The 14,829-nt window shown below is 45.8% G+C and overlaps 1 protein-coding gene across 4 annotated transcripts in view; it reads left to right on the top strand.

Annotated features, from left to right (window-relative positions):
• PARN (poly(A)-specific ribonuclease) overlaps positions 1-14,829 on the top strand; it is a 153,200-nt gene that overhangs the window by 89,865 nt on the left and 48,506 nt on the right. The window contains exon 22 of one of the 4 annotated variants that reach the window (XM_032836269.1): positions 1,905-1,978. The exons of the other annotated variants lie outside the window; for them this stretch is intronic. Coding sequence (XP_032692160.1) covers positions 1,905-1,963 — 59 coding nt within the window. The 3' untranslated portion in view covers positions 1,964-1,978. Of the gene's footprint in view, positions 1-1,904; positions 1,979-14,829 lie in introns of those variants that run through there. 4 annotated transcript variants of the gene reach the window in all.

The following is a 14,829-nucleotide window of genomic DNA, read 5'->3' on the forward strand; positions in this document are numbered from 1 at the left end:
TTGGGTGGAGTTCAGAACTTTTAAATTGACAAATAGATTTTTTTCCTTTGTGGTTCAGTTCTTTTCTACCTCTTCTGCTCTGTGTATAGATTTATTTTCTTCTCTCAGCTTTCCTCCTTCCTGGTTTATCATAACAGACAGGCAAACTTGGCTAGATGATAAGCATTGTCTGCATAGCTAAGTCTCAGAGGGAGGGGTGGTAACTGTGGGGTGTGCTGTGGTCCTCCTCTGAGGTGGTCATTGGAGACCCAAGGCTTCAAATGCAGTGACCTCCTGTGGTCTTTGGAAAAGCAGAATGATAGATTAAGAAACCTTAAGTATATACAATGTTATATGTCAATTACATCAATAAAACCAGAAGGGGGAGAAAAAGGATCTATTAAAAAAAAAAAAAAGAAAGAAAAACTAAGTCCAACAGTAGGTTTGGGTTTCCTCCTTTGTCATTTTAACTAAGCCGTATTTGCTTGCCTTGATCCATCTTTTTTCCTCTTCTTCACATCATACAGATTAATCTTTCTTCTTGTGCTTTTAGAAAGTGAATTTCCATAAATCCCTACTTCATTCGTGGTTCTACACAGGGACTTAATTATCCCTAAGTAGATAGTTTTCCCAGCCTTCATTTTCTTCTAGAATTTGTGAAAATGATAGAAACACAATTGGCTATGGTGTATGTATTAAGAGTTACCCTGGGTGACATTTTATAGTTTTAGGAGAATATCTGTTTTCCTGCAGTTTTTGTTGACATTTGTTTGGTGAAACCCATTATTACCCCCACAGTTTGGAAATGGCCCTGACCTTTTCTTTTCCTCACAAATTAACGTATCCCCAGCCCTCTGCTGCTGCTTCTCTGCTCTAGGGAAGAGTCTTAGGCCTCAGAGATGGTTGAAATGTCCTGTGGCAACACCAAGTAGGCTAAATTAGAAATCGTTGAATTTCTGGGAATCTCCTCTGAATAGAAATGTTTCTACTAGTTTTTCTTGTCATTGTTTTGTTGGGATGTTTTTGTTACTTTATTGGCTCTGGATGAGGACTTAGACTTTTCAGCTGAAAGAAAATTCAGGAATATGTTAGTGTCATTAGTTGTGTGTCTTAACTCTGGGGAGTAGTGAAGCCCATTTCTTAGGGGGTCAGAAGTAACAAGGACGCTTAACCATATTCTTCCTTACTAAAGAAATTCACTGCCAGAATCTCTATTCCTTAGAAAAATACATATACCCCTGCCAAGGGTTAAAAAAGCCACTTTTTCATGTGAAACGGGTTTCTGCCTGAAAAGCTAGCTTCTGTAGGCTTGTTTGTTTGCTCTTGCTGTAAGATTCTCTGTAATTTGCTTTAATACATTTTATCCTAACACTTCAATGGTATAGTTAATATTATAAATAAAAATGCTTTTCAGGTGCTCTTTGAGATTGATGATATTTGACCAAGCTTCATGTTTGTGAGTTTTAAATCATAACAATAATGATCAGCGTTTATAATTTGATATCTGTTTGATAGCTCTTATGCGATGGGTGGGTTTAAGGGTTTAAAATTGCCGTCCCCCAAATATTCATTGCCATGAAAGTGGATTGAAAGTTACATTATTGCTTTACCATTTGTGACAACAGTTCCAAATAATCTCTTGTAACCCAGGAAAAAGTTACTAAATAATGCATTAAATCACATTTTTTGAATATAGCCTTTTCTTCCCCTTTTCTCCACCCCCCGATTCAGTAACTCTTAGGTGCATACTGTTCATTTTTTCTGTGGGATGGCAGCATGGCTAGCTTAATGGGGGCGTTCCCTAGGTGCGGGCTGGAAGTCTGAGCCCATCTCTCTGCTGGTGTCCTTGTGTAGTTCCCACATCCGGGGCTAATCTGTGAGGTCAAACAGTTGGGTTGACACATTGTTTACTGTTTCTTTGGCAGTTTATGGCCTGCCAGGAGAGGTTTCCTTCTCAGTGGAAGATGGCTTTCTCGAGAGTTGAGGCTCAGGAGGGCCAAGTCCACTAAGTGGTTTATTTTATTACAAGTTTTATGTAATTATTTCAGAGTAATTTTTACTTATTTGTAATTTAGCTTATTCTTTGGAATTTTTACCTCCTGGATTCCCCAGATAATTTTACTATTCTCAGAACAGTTTACTTCCAAGAGTAATTTTTAAATTCTCTCAGAAGTTAGAAATCGTCAGCTTAAAATGTTGATGGCATACATTCAGAAATGACAGCGGGATTTCCATTCACTTTGTGATCTCTTAAGCCGGTAGTCATAAATGAAATGAATTGTGGAATTTTGGTTGTGCCTCGATTAGGATTTTTGCGGTTGAGCTATAGCCAGACATCAAATTAATTAAATAAAATCTGAGGACTGCATTTATTTTGGTCTTGGCTGGCATTAAATCAGTCCTTTTGAGTATAGCATTTCAGCGTTATTAGTAATGATATGTGTGAACTTACTCATAACTCATAACCTTCCTCTATAATTTTTAGAAGCTCTGCTGTACCACGGTTAGTTAAAAAGTTTTCTTTTTTAAGTAGGGCTCTCTCCTAGTTATCACAGAGGACAGCACTACGTAGGAATATGAGCCTGTTGTGTTCCCTGCACTCAGCTTTCAGATCATCTGACCGGGTAATGACAGAAACAAAAATTTCACTGTTTCAGGTCTAAGAATGCCAATTTTTTTATCTTTTTAAAAAAAAATACTTCAAAAAATAAAATGAATACATGCTCATTGTAGAAAACGGAGGAGAGACACACAGCACACCCACAGAATAAAAAAAAGTAGTCACTTAGAAATAATCATGATGACCTTCTGGTCTATTTTCTTCCTATATTTTGCCTCTTTATCTTGTGTGGGTATAATCATACTATGGACAGAACTTTAGGCTTTGCTTTTTTCATTAATAGTTGTGAGAAGTTTTTTCAAGTTATTTTAACTCTGTGAAAACTGGCTGCATTAGTTAAATAAGTCATCAGGTCAATATACTATAATTTACCCAACAGTACGGTTGTTATAGAATTTTTAGATTTTATTTCAGTTATCATGCTGTAATTAACACTCTCAGAACCTCTTTGGGCACAAGAATGTTGTGTGAAGAAGGAGCTCCAAATGCAGAATTACAGTTCTCTGGAATTTCACTTGGCCTGTCTATGACATAATTTTTTTTCCTTTTATTTCTTTTCTTTTTTTTCCACATGGGGCTTGAACTCATGACCCTGTGATCAAAACCCGAGCTGAGATCAAGAGTCAGATGCTTAACCAACCACTCAGAAGCCCCATGATTTTTGTTTTAAAAAAAGTTTTAAAATCAGAATTTCTCATATTGTCAGATTGCCCTGTGCAAAGATTATATCAGTTTATAATCCATACAGTGTTGTTTTTTTTAATGTTATCAGCAGTTCTTTGATTACTGAGGGAAGATACATTTTCTTTGTTTTCTTTTTCTTTACAAATGGACCTCATGCATTTTATCATTTTCTCCAACTTTTTATTTTGAAAAATTTCAAACCCATAGATAAGATAGCAACTTTCTCATATCTGCTCTATCTCCCCCTCACTCCATGTGCACACACAGACGTGCACACACGTGTGTACATACACATTGCACACACATTCATAATATATACATATATCAGCATGTGTATATATATTCTCTGTTGTAGGATATTTGTGGTAGTGGTTTGGTCTCATGTTCAGGCCATAGTTCAATTTCCCCAAATGTCCTAGTTGATGTCTCTTACGGTTTTTTTTTTTTATTTTTATTTTTGATCCAAGATCCAGTAAAAATCATGCATTTCGTCTCCATGGCCCTTCGGTGTTCTTCAATCTAGAACAGTCCCCACGCTGTTTTTGTTTTTCATGACGTGGGCAATTTTTGAAGAGCTTAGGCCCATTGTTTTGCAGGGTCCTTCTGTGAGCTTTGTCTGTCCCATGGAGATTTAGAGGAAGTACTTTCGGTGGGAGTGCCTCTATGTAGGTGATGTGTTCTCAGCACATCATGTCCAGAGGCATGTGGCCTTCGTTTGTTAAACAATTACTGGCGTTTTGTTAGGCAAGCAGGTTAAAGGTGACCTCCCTTTCTCCCCTGTAGCTTCCCCCTTTGTGATTAGTAAGTGCCTGGGGGTCTTAACCCTGGGAGGATGTCGCTCATTTCAGTGTAAACATTGTCAGAGCAGCCCTAGACTTACTGTGAGAAGCTTCATTGGTTCTTATTTTGTGAATTGTGTGTTCTTAATGATTTTGTAAGTATACTTTTATTATGAGTATTATTTATTCTCAGTATTTAGTAAGCCATTAGTTCTTAGGTTCTAGACGCTATTCTAAAATCTTCATAACAACGTGAAATGCATGTATGATTTTACCCCTTCATTGCCCAGAAGAAGTGGACACCTAAAGAGATTAATTCTGAGTTTTGTTTTTGCGAATAGTTGCCCCAGTTTGTTGTGTAGTTCTTCACGGAAGTCTGTTTTGCTACCCCAGAGCTTTGCATTTTTCCATAGTCACAGTGATTGGTTTATTCTCTTATAGTTTCTCCTTTTTGTGTCTTCCTTAGAAGCATGAAGTTATTTACTCCAACAGGAAGGAGTTTTGCTGTAATGACACTTGTCGGTAAACAGGCTTGCCAGATTTTGCGTAAATGTGTCCCAAGTAGTGTACGGAATGTACTAACGCTAAAAAATGCTCTGGTGCTTATTTGAAATTCAGCTTTACCTGGGTGTTCTGTATTTTTATTTGCTCATTCTCCATAGTGCTACGCAGACATGGTGTATTTTCGGTTTTTGATTTAGCGTCTGTGTCTTCCCCTTGAATGTAAACTCCGGGGAGTCAAGATTTGACCTTTTTTTTTAATTTTAAAATTGAGGTTTAACGTATGTATAGAAAAGTGCATCTGACATAAATGTACCTTTCAGTGAATTATCTCAAAGTGAACATACCCATAGAACACGGCAGAGATTTTGATTCTAAATAGATTTTCAGTGCCTTAAGTAGCAGCTCACATATACTGGGTGATCAGCCCCTACTTGTATGAGTGCATCTGTGTCATAACTTGTGAACTAGGCATTCAAGTTACTTTGTCCAGATAACTAGCCAGAGGATTTACTGATCATCTATTGTTTGGTTATTATCCCCTTGAAAAGCATAATTTTTAGTGACTATGAATACCAGATTACTTAGCTGTTACCCTACGGTAGAACATTTAGGAGGTTTGTTTATGGTTTTGTGTTGTTTTTTTTCTTTAAGATTTTATTTTTATGTACTCTCTATACCCAGTGTGGGGCCGGGACCTACAACCCTGAGATCAAGAGTCTCATGCTCTACCGAATGAGCCAGCCAGGCACCCCTGTGGTTTTTTTAAATGTACGTGTGTACATTTTGATCTCCAGACCTCTTCGTGCAAAAAAAAAAAAAAAAAAAAAAAAATCAGTTCTCATTTCAGATTGTTCTCATGGGCTGGTTTCCTAAAAGAGGAATTGCTAGGTCAAAGGATATGAGTATCTCTAACCCCCTTCTCATGTAGTCAGAACATTCCCTGCCAGTCTGTGGACTGTCTGCTGAAGAAGGCACAAGAAGGAACTGACACCGTGGCCCCGTGTTCCCTGCTTCCGAGAAAAGTAAGCGTAGGTGGCCAGTGTGCGGCCGCTTTGCTGACATCATTTTCCTCGGTTGGTAGAGTGACTGAATGCACTTCCTCTCCACGTAGAAGCTCCCAGGCTTTGGGCAAGTCAGTCAGCAGGTTTCATTTTTCCCCTCTATACTGTGAGGGTGGCAGAGGGTGGCATCAGCAGTGTGCCCCGCGTGGGACGTAGGCTTAGCACATGCTCACTGCCGCTCTGGTGCACAGGGCCCCTACTGCCCCCAGTTCTCCCAGGCCCTGGTCCAGACCAGTCACGGGAGCTGACTGATGCTGGGGGACCTTCCCCCCAGCCCAGGAACACGGGTCAAGTCAGTGGGGGCCGGGGTGTGAGCTTACAGGACAGGATTCCCACCTTCCCATCGTATCCACACACCTGTGGGTTAGAACCCCTTGCAGTCAGACTGATTGGAACCGTGAGAGCACATCCGCACAGCGTGGGCTGCCCCTGCCTCTACTTGCTTATCCACAGTACATCCATTTCTGGCCCCTTTGCTGGAAAAACACATATTGCGTTACCCTTTTCTCGTACCAGTCAGCTCTTTCCACGACTGCTTTTGACTGCTTCTAACTGTAGAGAACTCCTTAGAACTCCGTGAATGTCCCTTACAAATCTAGAGTAAAATTGTCTTGTGTAAACGGCTCTGTGTGTATATTACATTCAGCTCCTTGCCGCCCAGAAGAGCAAGTGAGGCTTTCTTCCTCCTCTGATATTCTCACTCTCCCAGAAAAGAGAATTGGTCATTCATTCAGCTAATATTTATTACAAAGGGCCTCTGCAGGAGAACATTATTCTTAAATCTCTGAACTTCCACTAAATACCCCTAACACCAAAGGAGAGCAGGTAGGAACGCTCAAGGGCATTGGGGGCGGGGGTGGGGTGGAAGGAGAGAGAAAGGAGCCGTTGGAATTTCTGTGTAGTCCCCTGTTTTATTTAAACCATTGTCACAAATTTTAAAAATTCCCCTCTATAATACATCTCTTTTAATATTAAAATGTTTTAAATGATCAGATTAATTATTTAACGTTTCCTCCCCGATCTCCAGTAGTCAAGTCCATGCCCTAGGAAGTTCAGTGCTGCTTATTCAGTGGCTTGCCATGATTGTGGGCGCAGGGCTGTTGAGAAACCACGGGAACTAGCCCTGTTAGATACCGTCTCCTGCAGAAATGTCACTGGTGACGCGAAATGACTGAAGCACGCCCCTTGTCTTCCGAGAACTGGCCTGGGTGTGTGTGTGATGGGAGGACAGGCCCAAGGCGTGGATCGTACAGTCCCTGGGTTCCAGTCGCAGTTGCATCATTGCCATTTTTCAGCTCGGGTGGATTCAAACGTACTCATTTGGAGGAGTTACTCTTTTGGTAGCGAGACTGGTTTTGCTTGTCACTCCAGTCAGTGAAAGTGTGCACCCAAGTGAGTCGGAGATGGAACGGGAGATACAGATCTCCTTCCGCAGGTGACTGTCAGACCTCACGTTCTGGCCGTGGTGTGGGCGCATGCTTGTGTGTTCAGTAGCGTGGGCCTCCCGTGCAAGCTGCCTTCTGCCTCTGGTGTGTGCGAGAGGAAGGAACACAGCGTGTCCCGACCAGGCGGGAGGCACAACCACGAGGGAGGCCGAGGCGGCACCTTCCAGAGGACATTTTCCAGGGTTATTTGGACAAATGCAGTTTTCCCCTCTAGTCTCCCCACACACGTGCACACTATTGCAACCCCCCAGTGCTGGATGCTCGCCCTGCAGCCAGTGTGGAGAGCACCTCAGAAGGAACAGTGGTCCAGAGAGGGGACATGGCGGTCCCGCAGGCCTGCGATGACTGTCCCTCCCCAGAATGACTGGGCCACCCGGCTCATACTGTTTCATTAAAATCTTTTAACTCATGAAGCTGTCACACTCCCACCCCCCCCCACCCACCCCTACCCCCGGTCCTTAAATAACCCAAACAGCATTCAGTCAAGGCATCGAGAGAACCAAGGACAGGGTGGGCCCCAGCTCTCCGGCAGCCACAGTGAATGCCAAGGGCGCTCTTGCTTGAGCCAGAGACAGAACGTGCCCCCATCAGTGTGCCTTCTGCTCCTCGCCTGTGACTCCCGGGCCACCTGACATGTTCCCCGGGGAGCGGGTTTGTGGGGAGAGTGTGTACAGCGGGAGGCGACCAGTTGTGAGCTGCGGAGGGCACACCACGCAGCATTCCAACCCCCTCCTTTGAGGATTCTCATGAAATGTGCCGTGTAGTCAGTGGGGATTATTTTCTACCTGCTCTACCCAGAAGCCCTCTCTCGGACCTTGGATTGACCAGTGGCTCAGGGTGGAGTAGGAGATGCCCTTGGCTCTATGTAGGCCGACTTCTTCAGTTTTCCTGCCTCTGCCTGCATTATAACATTCGCCATCTCTTCCGTTCTCTTTTATCACTTAAAAGTAGAAGCTGGGCAGTTTGACTCCCAAATCAAGTCTTGAGGGGGAATTAGTTATAGAAAGCATGTTACTTTCTTTTCTCTTTTCTCTCTTCTCTTCTCTTCTTTTTTCTTTTTTTTCTTTTTAATGGTAGTCAGTATGACGTCATTGTGATTCAGGCCTGTGAACTATTACCCCGAGTCTGCCGTAGAGCCGTGCACCGTCTTGCTGTGGGACTGATTCTGACGAATCCGTTCGTAGCCTTAGAAGCAAGCCTGGCTTGTTCTTCCCCTGTGGCTGAAGGCCTCTGACTGCGGCCCCAGCCCGGCCCCAGGCACTGTCCACGAGCTTGCTGGGACGAATGGGCTCCGTGGAGCTTTCCACGTGAGTCCCAGGGAAGCTGCTAACACACAGTCCTCTTTTTCTTTATTAAAATCATAAAGTAGTTTTATGCAAAAGTGGGTTAAGTAAATTCAGCCACGACACAAACATACTTGAGTTGACATGCTTTAACTGGAGACGGCGGCTGGTGCTAGACGCATGAGTGGTGGGACATCAGTTCTGATTTAAAGGATGGTGGTGTTTTTCTAGGGAAAAGCGAATGTGTAGAGTACTTTTATGTATTTATTTTTAAAGGATTTTACTGTATTTTTCTTTAATTTTAGAGCACATGCATGAGTGGGGGTGGGGGAGCAGAGGGGGAAGGAGAAGGAGGGAGGAAGAGAATCTCAGAATAGAGCTGCACGGAGGGTGGAGCCCGACGTGGGGCTCAATCTTCCAACCCTGAGATCACAACCTGAGCCAAAAACCAAGACTTGGATGCTTAACGGACTGAGGTGCCCCCAAGTGCTTTTTAAAATCCATGGATGCTACATTGTCAAGCAGTCCATGTTCTGTATTGATATATGACTTTCAGAAGTCGTTCTTCAATTTCCTAATTTGTGTCAAGTATTTTGACGTTACAGGAGAACCCGTGGTTCATTGGGAATTTTAAGATAAAACATTACAGAACATTCCAAAATACTTGGATGCGTAGTGAGGTCATGACACCTGCCATTCTATTAATTTTTTCATGTAACTTATTTTATTATTTATTTAAATAAGTAGTCATTTTGTTTCTTTTTTCTTTTCTTTTTATTCATGTGCATTTTTTTTTAAGATTTTATTTATTTATTTGAGAGAGAGAGAGACAGTGAGAAAAGGAACAGAAGCACAGGGAGTGGGAGAGGGAGAAGCGGCTTCCTGCCCAGCAGGGAGCCTGTTAGGGGGTTCCATCCCAGGATGCAGCGATCAGGACCTGAGCCAGGCAGAGGCTTAACAACTGACCCCACCTCCACCCCCCCCCCCCCCCCCCCCCCGGCCCCCCCATGAAAATGTTTTTAAAAATGTAAGACTTGGGGGCGCCTGGGTGGCTCAGTGGGTTAAAGCCTCTGCTTTCAGCACAGGTCATGATCCCAGAGTCCTGGGATGGAGCCCTGCATCCGGCTCTCTGCTCAGCAGGGAGCCTGCTTCCTCCTCTCTTTCTCTCTGCCTGCCTCTCTGACTACTTGTGATCTCTGTCAAATAAATAAATGTAAGACTTGATTACATTATCTAACCAGTTTGATTTTGCATTGGTCGTCCAAATAGACAAAAAGATCTACATTACCTTCTCCTCGGGATATAGAAAACAAAATGAGTATTTAGAACAACTTAAGAGATATTAGCAACTCGAGGCAGGAAAGCTTACAGTGCCAATATCACTTAAGAAAAAAATCTGCCTTTTTCTCCTGCTAGCAGGAAAATTTCACAGGTTCTGTAAGTGTTCAGGAGCAGAGAAGAACTCGTTACTTCTCTGGATTTGGGGAGGCGCCACCTTCTGAAAGCACTTACCAGATGGGGGAAGCTGCTCTCCCCGCCCCCTCCCTCTCCCCGTCCTTCTGTCCCTCTCATCCTCTCTCTCCTTTCTTTCCTTCTCCCGCTAGCTCTCCTGTGTATAGATAGATTTGCCTGACTCCAGAGAAGTCGGCTTCTGCAGCTTCTGACGGCTTAACGTGCCCTTGTCAGACCTGGACCCTGTCTGTTCTGACCACGGAGCCTTGACGGCGCGGCCTCCCATATAACAGGGCACGAGACTCCCATAGAAAATAAAGAGGTGAATAGTCCCCCTAAAATCGTGAAGTCTGTGGGGAGGAGATGAGGTAACATAAAGGGAGGAAAATGATGCAGGAAGAGAATGACCATTTTGAAAGGCAAGATGGAATGGGACTTTAAAATCAAAATAACCCTCCTTCAGTTTTGGGTCGCCCTTTGGGCATGTTTAGTAATCCTCAGGGTTTCAGTGTGTAGCCTGTAGATGGGACCCACCAGTGACATAAATTAGTCGTTGGGCACATCTCAGCAAGGTAAAGAGTCAAATTGAGGGGGCAAATGAGACTTAACTTTAATTACTGTGTGTGATTCTTTTTGGAGACGTCGTTTCTGAAGTGAGGCTTTGCCATTTACAACAAACGCGTTTCATTGTCCCAAGGCATCCTATATCCAGAGAGCAGATTTCATTCCTTTTCTTAGGAAGTGATCCTCCCTCTACAAAGGGTAATCACAGGGCCAGGAGGCCTGGAGGTGGCTGGCCTGAATGTTAAGCGAGGCTTGTTGGAATTTTTGGAAGCTTTTTGGTGGTGACAGATCCTGTGTGGGGTGTCCTGGGGGCACTGAAGAGGCGAGTAGATTTCATAATGTTCCGAATCTTAAGGTACGTTGCAGGGGTGGAGAAAGGAGGAGACAAAAGGCAGAGCTGGGGAAAGGGTTCTGGGTCACAGGGTAGTATCACGGCGTCATCCCGAGAGCGCAGAGCGGGGCCAGAGCGGTGGCAATCAGGGCAACATGAGGGAACCGAGTACAGAGGCAGTCAAGGTTTCTGCGGAATCCTGCGACTCCCTTCCGAGGTTGGGAGAGGCTGCTTTGGGTGGCTGACACCCTCCCTCCCGGGTGAGGGGGAGAGGGGAATGACTCACCTTGCAGGTGAGATAGATCGGCCCTGCCTGGCTGATAAGGGTCTATCCCTCTCCTCTCTCTCTCCAGGTCCCTTCCTCCCCTCCTGGTTTCGCTTGGTTAATGGATAAGCTGAGTCGGGAGGTGTAAGTGAATTCCTTTATCAAATGAAAACCGCTTCAAAACATCCAGCAGAGACAGTTAATGAAAGTGTAAATACTGCTGCACACCCGCATCTGGTCGGCTTATAAACAAGAGGACTTGAAGCTTTTCCCGCTTGAAACTTTTCAGTCTGAAAATGTAGCTCTGCTGGGAGGCACTTTGCAACGGTGGCCGTGCGAAGTCGAGAAAAGATGGAGCGCTGATGCTTTATCACCCTAGCACTAATATTGTGACAGATTTAATGCTTCAGTGACAGCCCAACCAGCCACCAGAAGCAGCGTCTCGGTGCATACACAGTGTCCCTTTTTACCGGGTGCGTGTCCCTCTCTGGCATCCCGAGTGTTGCTGGGGAGAACTCGTCCAGATCAAAGAACCCGCTTCACTCTGACTGTGGACCCAGCCTCTCCCCGCAGGCTGCGGTTCAGTTACATGGAGGCTCTGGCTGGGGACTCGGTTGTGTCCTAAAAGTTCTTTTGTGGATTAACCTTTTAGAACACAAAGCGCATTGTCACACTGAAATGCCACGTTGAATGGTGGGTGTCAGCGAGCCGTGGCGTGTTTCAGGCTTCGGGTCAGGGCCCGTTCGTGGGTCAGGAACTCAAGGCTGGTGGACACCAGCAGGAACAAATAAGGTAGAAAGGAACAGGACAGAAGACCTCAGAGTGGGTTGCAGATAGTACAGGTGGGTGTTGTTTCGTGATGCTCTTGTAGCGTGAAACCCCTTGCACATGGTATGCTGCCGTTGGAGCCCGAGAGGCTCTCCCTCAGGGGTGTTGTACCCGCAGTGCCTTGAATCTGGCCATGTCCACGGTCTAGCTAGCACTGTGACGTCAGGCAAGGCACTCGTCTGGGGCTCCGTTTTGTCGTATTCACAATGAGGCTGTTCTGTGGAGGTAGGATTAGAGCTGAGAGAGCGTGTGTGGAAGCCCGTGAAGATACTAAGTTACTACAGGATATAGGATAACATATTAGGGTGAGAGCTAATAATGCGCTTTGTGCAGCGTAACCGTGCTGTAAACCATGATTCTTTTTCACTTGTCCTTCCTGATCGATGTGGGCAGACCTTAAGGATGCTGTTATGTAATAGCAAAACTCAGGCACGGACCTTTGGGTCGTCTTCCCTCGAGTGGAATTTATTCAGTGTTCTTGACCTTTAGGATCTGCCTCTTCGGATCTGCTGTTTCGCAGAATCTAGGAGGTCTTTGATTTCACTTTAAATTGTTCCTGTGTAGTTGAGACATCAATCTTGATTTTCTCCCAGGAAGTATGAAGAATGGTATAAATTACTTAGGGCTTGACGCTGTCTGTCAGGTTCACGGAGGACTAGTAAGTTTGGGATTGCTTCCCAATTCTTTTTTTCAGTTGTGCATTTTGTCTTAAATAAAAAGGGGGGACGTTCTCTCTCTCTCTCTCTCTTCTCCTCCCCACTTCAAGGTAACTCACTTCTAAACTGTTGGAAGTCTGTCTGCTCCTGTTGGACCCATCCTAAAATTCCTTCTCTTCTGCACATCACAACACCATCTTTTAAGGAACTCTGTCAGTCCTTGAGACCTTCTTTTGTGTGTTTGTTTGGCTTTGGTTTAGAGCAGCTGCTTTGCTGATGGCCTTGAGGGGTAGGTTAAAATAGTCAGCAGCATGGCATCAAAGTCAGGGAGGCCTGTAAAAATAGAATTTACTGCCCAACTTGTGGGGTTGTTTTGAGGAGAAGCAGCGCGGCACATGGGTAACATTGCACAGAAGGCCGCTCTCTCTGGCTGGGTCCTCGTCAGGAACTGGCCCATGGCCCGTTCTCCTCCCCCTGCTCTCCCAGTCTCCAGCCCCGGAGCTCTCAGGAAGACCCAGTCCTTCTGCCCAGGAAACAGCCAGCTTCCAGGGGTAACGTCCTACCCCCACATCCAGCAGGCTCTGCACCCACAACTCTTTTCTCAGAAGTGGATCCCGCCCACGTGCTCCGGGCCCCATCTCCTCTCCAGGGCCCCACGCTGCCCCTTATCCTTTCTGCCCACCCATGGACTTCTTCCCAACAGTGCAGAAACCTGCCACATCCCTCCCACGTTCCCAAAAAACTCCCAGATCCCGGTTCGCCTTTGCTCCTGGTCGTCTTTCCTTCTGCAAAGTCGGTGCTGTGCTTGTGCCACCTGTGCCGTGTCCCCTCTCCCTGTCATCCTGCGGTGGTCTCACATCACTGACCTCCGTTTGCTAAGGTTCCTGTAACTTCTGTGCCATAAAGCCTTCAGACTCTCCCCTCCTCTTTCCCGCCCCTCAGTACCTCGGCCTGTTCCCTCTCCTAGAATTCCACGGCACCGTCCTTTCTAGATCAGACCCCCACCGCCTCAGCCCGTGGCTTCCCAGGTACCCATGCCTGCTCATCCCCATGTGGACGGTGATTAACTGTTGGCCTTCCTTGGAGTTCTTCCAGGACTTCTTCTCTTACTCTGGGCCGTCTCCGTTCCTGTTCCTGTTCTTTCCCCTTCAGGGACGTGGCCTTGTAGGAACACATATCAGATCATGTCCTCCCCCTGACTGAACAGCCGGCAGTGGCTCCCACCGCACACTGCATGGCCATGGGTCTTCTGTGCTGTGCCCTTGACCCCGGCTTCACCAAGGGCTCCTCCCACCCTCTTTTCAGTCTCTGCCATGTTGGTCCTACTTCCTCATGCAGAGATTGGTCACTTCCTGTTCCTTCCGCCTGGAGCCCAGCCCCCACCCCCAGCATTCTCCCACCTTTCAAATCTCAGGGAAGATCCCAGTGTCTTTTCCTTGGGGAATGGGTCCCTGCGTCCTGAGCTTGACCAGCTTCTCGGGGAGCCCCAAGTTCCAACCCTCAGCCCGTGTGTGGCGCTCTGTACGCTGTCCCTCTCCCTGCGAACACAGGGCCTGTGTCTCTGACCCACCCTCACGGCCCCAGTTGCCGAGGCTTAGAGGATGGCGTGTTTGTTCCCCCATGAATGGATAGATGAATGAATGAACAAATGAGAATTGAATCCGTCAGCGTCTGTATTCATAAACTGACGGATGGACAAATAAACGACCAAATGAGATCTAAGTACCTTTGTTTGTTATAAAGCAGTTAGCATAGTTCTTCCAGACAGTAAGTACTCAGTAAACGATAGCTTTATTTACTTCTCATTGACTTTTCAGCCAGGAACTCTGAAAAGAGAACAAACGCACCACCAGGCTGGTTAGTGGGAGCAGTGTTCCTTAGTGACTGACGTCTAGGGTGGTTGGCATAGGCCTCGGGGCTGCTCCGAGCCTCTCTGGCAACCCCTCCCTCACAGTCCCCCTTTTGCTAGTTCGGACTTGTCCTTCCCTCCTGCCCCTGCTCATGTTAAAAGCAGCATGCCTGGGTTCTGGCCTGCCTAGTGCTCGCTTCCAGTCTGTTCCCTCCCCTTTTCTCCTCTAGACCGTGGGCCTCTTCGGGGCAGAGAATGTCCCATTACTTCTGCCCCGCCCCCATGCCCTGCACAATACCGAGCCCCAGTGTTTGCTGAATGAATGACTGAGATGAACGTCTGTAAGGCTGACAATGGTGGTGTCCCTGGAGTTCCTGAAAACGATTCAACTTACTTTGGCCTCCGTACCTTTCTGAAAATAGGATACTTAAAGGCTTCTTGGTTTTATACTTGTCGAGTGCAGTTGTCATTACTGGTCCGCGTGTTTTCCATTTTCTCTCCGTGCTTCCGCATGGGAAAGGTTTTGCTG

Source organism: Lontra canadensis, unplaced genomic scaffold (genome assembly GCF_010015895.1).
Source record: "Lontra canadensis isolate GAN:19392208 unplaced genomic scaffold, GSC_riverotter_1.0 scaffold91, whole genome shotgun sequence".
In the NCBI taxonomy this organism is placed as follows: Eukaryota; Metazoa; Chordata; class Mammalia; order Carnivora; family Mustelidae; genus Lontra; species Lontra canadensis.